Source organism: Platalea leucorodia (genome assembly GCF_965183815.1).
Source record: "Platalea leucorodia genome assembly, chromosome: 5".
In the NCBI taxonomy this organism is placed as follows: domain Eukaryota; kingdom Metazoa; phylum Chordata; class Aves; order Pelecaniformes; family Threskiornithidae; genus Platalea; species Platalea leucorodia.
Genome location: NC_138827.1, coordinates 16,322,422 through 16,329,864, shown reverse-complemented (window position 1 = coordinate 16,329,864; position 7,443 = coordinate 16,322,422). Strand labels below are relative to the sequence as shown.

Here is a 7,443-nt window from a genome sequence, read left to right as displayed (position 1 = left end):
AGGGGAGCAGCGCTGCGGGCGGCGCGGCCCGCACCGGGAGGGGGGTGCGGCTGGCCCCCGGGGGGCTGCCCGCGCTTTGGGGCGATCCGCCCGCGTTCGGGAGGCGGGGAGCGCCCTCCGAGCGGGAGCGCCGCGAAGCGCCGTCCGCCAGCAAGTCTGTCCCCGCCGCCGCGCCGTCCGTATCCACGGCAACGGCCGGAGCGCGGCCCCCTCGCAACGGGGCAGGCCGCGCCCGGCGCCATGGCGGCCGCCGGCAGCCCCAGCGTCTTTCTGCTGGCGGTCAACGGGCAGATCGAGAGCGGGCAGGTGAGCGGGCCGCGACCGGCGGGGGTGGGGGGGCCCTGCCGGCCTCCGGAGGGGCGAGGAGCCCGGTCCCCCGCGACACAGCCCGGCCCCGGCCTCAGCAGCGCGGCACCGGTAGCGCGGCCTTGCTTCGGTCCTCGGTCCCGTAACGCAGCCCCGTCACCGCCCGGGTGCCAGTAACGGCATCCAACTGACCCAGCCCGGCCTCAGCCCCGGCCCGAGCAACGCGGGCCGGCTCCTAGTCATGGCGGTGCCGGCTGCCCTCAGCCCGGTGGCTTGGGCTGGCCCTCAGTCCCAGTAACTCCCCACCAACACAGCCTCTCCCTCCCACAGTTCCCCGGCTTTGACGACCTCTACTGCAAGTTCTGCTTCGTCTACGGCCAAGACTGGGTTCCCACAGCGGTAAGGCCCCATTGTGCTCCCCTGAAAGCCAGCCTGCCTGCCAGGCCCACCGGCAGCGTGCGTGAACTGGGCTTAGCACAGGCCCCTGGCTCACGCCACATTCTCCCCTCAGGGCCTGGAGGAGGGCATCTCCCAGATCACCTCCAAGAGCGACGTTGCGCCCACCACGCTCGTCTGGAACTTCCCCATCGACATTACCTTCAAGAGCACCAACCCGTCCGGCTGTGAGTGCTGGGGGAGGTGGGATCCAGCTCGCAGACCAGGCACCCTTCTCACACACGCTTCATTTGCAGGGCCGCAGATCGTAGTGAGCGTCTACGGACCTGACTTTTTTGGAAACGATGTGGTCAGAGGTTATGGAGCTGTTCATGTTCCCTTCACACCCGGAAGGTGAGGTGACAGCCTGTCTTTCAGGAACAAAATGGAGAATTTTTTCCAGTTATTATGTTGTCTCAGAAACAAAAACGTTCCCATATTTCCTTATCATGTCTTGTCCATTTGGTACAAAGAGCGTGGATTTTCTAGCAGCAGCCCCTGGTTATCAAATAATTTTTGGTAATCCTGTAGACAACTGTAAAGTCAAAACTGGCATGTGGAAAGCCCAAGTATGAAGCGCAGTACGTTACCTCTCCCCCATCGCTCTCAGCACAGGCTGAGGTTTCATTCCCACCGCTGGAAATGGAGGAAGATACGCTCTTCCTATGCAAACAAACCCTTTCTTCGTGGAAGGGAGAGTATTATACTTTGAGATGTTCAGTGGTCCGATGTGTCTGAAATTCTGGTACCTTTATAAATATAAGAAGCCTTGCCAGTGCTGTTTGGTTCATTTCTTAAGTTCTGTGAGTCTCATGTTTGCTTTAGGCATACAAGAACCATCGCTATGTTTGTTCCAGAGTCCACATCTAGGCTGCAGAAGTTTACAAGGTAATAATTAAAGACTTTTTTTTTTTTTTTTTAAGTCCTCCTTGCTCTTAGTCACAAAGGTATATCCAGCTACTCACTGGTGCATGCGTGTGAAGACTTTGTATTGTAACCAGATAGTTTTTGAGTTTTGTAGGTAAAATCATGTTTTTAGGTGTCTAGGTCTTTTGAAGAGCTTTCTTAAAACATGTTAACTACCTGCCTGCAGTAATGCTAACTCATCTTTTTTTCACCCTCACATTTGAATGCTTGGTTTGAAAAAGAACCGATGTCAGTGACCCGACTTGCAGAGGCGCTACTTAGACTAATTTTACTGAGCAGTTTAGTTGTCACTGGACTCTAAGGAGGTGTGCTGCAGTCCGTCCCTAAATCTTACTGCAGCTAGGGACTTTTCTTGAAGGACAGCCACATTAAGAGCAACCCAGAAGGCAAAGGCAGAAAACTAATTCCCAGTTCTACCTTTTCTTCCACCTGGAATGCATTTGCTGTAACCTTTGTCTTGTTTACACACACACATCCCTCCCGAAGTAGAAGTCTATACACAGCAACTGAGGGTATTTTTTTTTCCTTCCATTGTATTGTTTAAGTACAGTCTGAATGATCTGTAAGCCGACTGTTCAGTTGTGGGTTGCCTGTACCAACAGAGCCGACCCTTGCGCAGAGCCAGCCTTGTGGTACTTGAGCGCTTTGGGTCAGAGTCTGGGGGAATCTCTGTGCCCGACGCTCAGGATTCAACTGATTTACTTTTTTCCTCTTTATGATACCCCTTTTTGTAGAATCTACACTCTAATTTGTATACTTTTGTATTATGTGCACCTCTGATGTATTCAAAGTATCCAAGCCTCTCTGTTACACTGGGTAATCAAGAGTTGAATCAGTTTCAAAAACATCTTTACCATAGAAAGATTCTGTCTAGCCCAGAAATAACTTGGATTTAACATACTGTGGAGGAAATTGGTTTAGTTTTTTTCCTTAGAGAGACAAAACTTATCTTTGATCAAAGCAGATCAGTAATAAAGCAAATTAGTCTTCAAAACTCTCCTGCAAACAAAAGCTGGGAGTCTCATTAACCCCCCTCCCCTTTATTTTTTTAACAAGTATATAATGAACTGTATCAAATCTAAACACTAGTGAATGTATCCAATTAATTATTTTCTTCTCCAAGTTGGTTCACAGGGAGACGTCCAGAATTTACTGACCCCAAAGTGGTAGCACAGGGAGAAGGAAGGGAAGGTAAGTCGCTGGGAGCTCCCGCCTGTAACCCTTGCACAGCAGCAGGCCACAGCGTGGCCATCCATCTTCTGTTGATAAAAAAAGACTAGTTGTTCTTGCTGAGAAGAGTCCGACCTGGATATGTGAGGAGTTCAACAACTATTCAAAAACCTCTCTTAACCAGTTTTATTTGCGTCTTCTTTCTTCTAGTAACGAGGGTGCGGTCTCAAGGCTTTGTGACCATTTCCTTCAACGTAGTGACCAAAGACATGAAGAAGTTGGGCTATGACGTGAGCCCGAGCGACATGCAGAACCCTTCTCTGGTGCCTGTTACAGACGGGATTCATAAGTATTGAACTCAGGCATGAGATGCTCCAAGGCTCACAGAGAAGTTAAGCACTTTGGGGCTTTTTGTGGCCAAAGGGAAATGAGTATCTGACTAAACTGAGAAAATTTCACTTGAGACGGTTATTCATTCCAAAAGAAACACAAGCCCATCAGGCTTTGGAATAATTGCCTAAGTGCAATCCTTTCAGTAAGCATACAGGTTGAAGTATTATATAAATTCATGTCATCAGATAATATTTAGCATTTTTATGAGTAATAGCAGACTGTCTCAAAATAAGACCTGTAACAAAATATTTTTTATAACAGCCTTTTTTACACTCTTTATATACTTAAAAAAATAGGAAAGTTTATAGTTGTAGCAGTTTTCCTGTGTTTAAAACATCATTGCAAACCCAGTTCTTTTAACTAGTGGGTTTTTTGGTAGAAATGGGAAATTGAAATTATTGCACCTTGCAAAAAGGAGGGAATATGGAAACGTTCCAGTGAAATGCACACGCACTTCTCTGTGCTATGTGCTTCCCTCTGCAAAAGCAAGCGCAGTTGTCTTTATAATCCCACACAGTCCTGTAGAGTTTGTGCAACTAATTAAAATAGCTCATGCACGGTAGAAACAAACCTTTCGACATTTTTCAGTGAAGGAACCTGCGCTTTTGCATTTAGAACAAGATGACTCTTTCCTTTCCAGATTTTATTTCTGCATCGAGCTTCAGGAAGAAAAAAAAAAAAGGCAGCAGTTTAATTTCGAGGAGTTAGAGAAACCGTGGTGTTAAACATATCCTTGCTGCGTGGTTTTAACTTCTGGTAGCACAAATTGCATTTTAAGTGCAGACACTGACTAAAAAAATAAACTTTAGAGAAGGTTCTGCAAAGAAAGTAGAGTCTCGGCGAGCCGGCTATGCGTGCAGTCACGAGCAGCATTTAGCTCCAGATCAGGTACCAGAGGCGCTGGGCTGCACAGGAGGGTGGGGAGTAGCAGAAGGGACCTTCTCCTCCCTTCAGGAGGTCCCTCCCGCCTGTGCATCACCTGTATAATGCACCATGGCTTTCCTTAGCTGCTTTTCTTATCAAAAGGCAGGCAGTGAAAAAGCACCATAGTGATGCTCAGGTCTGCTATACTCAGGTTTTAGGCTGAATAAACCCAATTGTCTAAATGTATTTGTTTGTCTTCCTACTGCCAGGGGTTTTATTTGTTTGCATCAGAATGGATGTTTAAGTCCTTCTATTCTTACAGGTACAAAAGAGAAAAAAGTATATGCTACAATGAAATGACTAATTGCTTCGTCATTTTCATATTTAAATTCGGGCATGTAATCTCTTGTGTTTGACTGCAAATACCGAGGGACAACTGTGAGAGTGACTTAACACCATACCACCCTATAAGTGAACTACCAAGACCCTGAAACTGTAGCAATAGAAGTAATAAACACACAGTGTTGAGCTGCAGAGCCTCCAGGACGCGTATCAAATAAAGCGTCCTGTTAGAGACAGTTATTATTTCATGCTGAGCAGTATGATTGAATAAATATAATTTCTGAAAAGATAACGTGATCACTGTAATTTTGCTGTGAGCATTAGCATCTTCTATACTATGTATAAATACTTTTCCAAACATGGTTACAGATGATTTTTCATCTCTTACTTTTTTCCTATCTTGTTTTTGTTGGTTTTACACTTCCAGAAAGCTCCTCCACCAGTTGTTTTGGCAACTGTTGTTGTCATCTCTGAACTGAGTCACATTGGAATCCAAATTAATAAGTATTTCCTGTTGGCTCAGAGGAGATGCAAGGAATTTTGTTTCCTTTTCAAAAGTATTTGGGAAGCAGTTAGCTACAGTAGCAGGATAAATATCTGTGTTTGAAATACTTGAAAGGCAAACATTAAACCTACTACCACTTCAATATCTTTTTTTCCCCTTGAGCACAGTTACCTGCCCCCACTCCAATTAGAGCAAAACTGCACAACAGAGTTTCTAGTCATAAGAAACTGTTAAACCCAGATAAAGTCCAAACTTTGTGCCCACAGGGGCGCGGTGAATTCTTTCACCCACGGCTTTGCAGCGTGGTGCTACGACCCATCTCCTGAATTGCTCCCGTTTCAAATGAGCAGTTGGATGCTCACCACATCGAGACCGATCCGAACCAACGCGTGCGTTCGCGCAGCTTCACTCCACAGCCGAGCTGCAGGGACCCTCAGAAGGAAGGTTAAAAGAAAACAGTAAAAAGCAAGGGCTTAAAAAAAAAAAAAAAATCCCAAACTCCATAAAACTGTGATTTAAGATATGTGACCCTTTAAGCAGATCTCACACTGCTACCTGCATTATTAGGGCTTTTTACCTGTCATCTGTGGGTTTGGTTGGGGTTTTTTGGGTTGGTTTGGGTTTGTTTTGTTTCTTTTTTTTTTGACTCCTCAGTGTCCCGAGCACGTTCGTTAAGAACCTCACATACCTTCTTCAAGGCCTTAATGTGTTCAGCTTGCGAGCGCCTCACTGCAAGAGCTTTTCGGTCCGACACAGTTTGCTCCTTACACAAGGGCGCGCGTGGGGCGATGTTTTCAGTGTTTCCCCGAGTTCAACACCGTTCCTTTGTGCCGAGAGGCAACTGTTGATCTCTCTCATAAACACGCTCTTCTCCCAGAGACAGGCTTGCTGCTGTCTTTATAATTTTCTGGAAAACTGTCTCTAGTTTAAGCCTTTGGTACTCAGGCGTGGCAGAGCCTTTGCAGCTGTTTCACCCTGGAGAGAATCGCTGCTCTCGGGACAGAGGAGCAGAGAGAGACACGACGCTGTGCTGCCGAGAGCGGGTGACATTAACAAGGAAGAGATTTATGATCCGTAAGTGTTCGTCGCAGTTAGTGTTAAAGGTTAAAAGAACCCACGGTTTAAGAACAGCCAAAACCCAGAAAAACCCAGCCTTGCTGTAGTGGAGGCTCAAAGTAATTTCCTTTCGCCCACTCTCCGGGCAGCTGTAACCACCCTGCTCATTTACTAGCTAATCATTCTCCCTTTTATTCAAAACTGGACTGAAGTTCCCAACCCCTTGTAGCACAGATGGCAGCGCGAGGCTGTCAGCTGGCGCTGCAGCTCCTGTTCTGTTACGCTCAAGTCTCTCCCAGACAGTGAAATTGGCCATTAACCTCCTAATTCAAGATGGGCAGGGGAAAAAAAAAAAAAAAAATCTTGATTCAGAACATGTGTCCCAACGCCGACCATCAAAACAGAGTGAGACGGTTAGAGGGGAATGAAGCCTGTGAGACAGCTGAGGACTTTGCAGAAGCCCTCCGCTGCTGGGGCGGCCTGGAGGAGCTCTGGAGAGAGCTGCCCAGCAGGACCGTGCTCACTTCACAGCAGAGTTTTCCCGCCATCACCGTAGAAGCCACCCTGGGAGGGAGACAGCCAAGGACACGAACTGAACAGCAGCTTGGGAATCAAACCCGCCAGAAAAAGGAAAAATCATTTGGATAGCCTCTGGGATCTGATATTTGTAGCCCTTTCTACCAAAACTAGAAACAGCAGCATCAGCTCCTGCCCTCTCGTGGCAGTTTTCAACCTTTAGGGAGATGTTGGAGGTTGCTAATAACAATTAGCTAACAAGATTGCCTGAAGGACACCCAAGTTTTTCCTGTTCCTACGTGGAAAATTGCTCAATGCAATGGTGCCGGCTGCCCTGCTGCTGCCCCTTGCCCCGAGAGCACAGGGCAAACACCTCCCAGAGCCACGAGCCGCCTGAGCTGCCTCGCAGGGAGCGGGACTGAGCCAGAAATCTGTGCATCAGCGAGCGCTTGGGAAACTGTCTTTGCCCTGAGGCTAGCAAGGCTATTTTACAACAGCAGTATTGCAGCAGCTAGAAGTTATCTCCTGAAAATGAGAGTCTCGCAGATGGATTAAAGCTGACAGCAACTGCTCCCCAGCAGCAGTGTCAGTTTAGGAGCAGGAGCCGCCTGTGAAATACTCCAAAGGAAAGGGAAAAAAAAAAAAAAAAAAAGAGGCAAAATAAAAACACAAAACCACAGCAGCTCAGTAGAGCCAGATTTAAAGAAAATTGGAGCTCCAGCTCCAGCTCTACCTGGGCTTGTCACTGGCAGCGTTTCCGCCCATTGCAAACCAGCCCCAGGAGGACCCGTTTGTGCCAAGGTCACCGGAGCATCACGCCAGCACCCGCTGCCTGGGGAGACGGCGGGGCTAAACACCCTGGATCTGCAGTCCTGGAGACTGGTCCGGGGGGTGACGGGAGGACAGGACAGCTGGGGCGGGAGATGGGA

At 47.8% G+C, this 7,443-nt stretch overlaps 1 protein-coding gene across 2 annotated transcripts; it reads left to right on the top strand.

The window, feature by feature from the left end:
• The first annotated feature begins 224 nt into the window (after positions 1-224).
• B9D1 (B9 domain containing 1) lies at positions 225-4,601 on the top strand. 2 transcript variants are annotated; one of them, XM_082313217.1, is made up of 7 exons: positions 225-306; positions 637-705; positions 818-929; positions 999-1,095; positions 1,567-1,629; positions 2,792-2,859; positions 3,049-4,601. In XM_082313217.1, exons 1-7 carry the CDS (start codon positions 241-243, stop codon positions 3,192-3,194), a joined length of 621 nt encoding a protein of 206 aa, XP_082169343.1. In that variant the 5' UTR covers positions 225-240; the 3' UTR covers positions 3,195-4,601. The 2 variants fall into 2 exon arrangements, with proteins under 2 accessions (XP_082169343.1, XP_082169342.1); XM_082313216.1 differs by having other exon boundaries at positions 818-1,095.
• Positions 4,602-7,443: the final 2,842 nt, after the last annotated feature.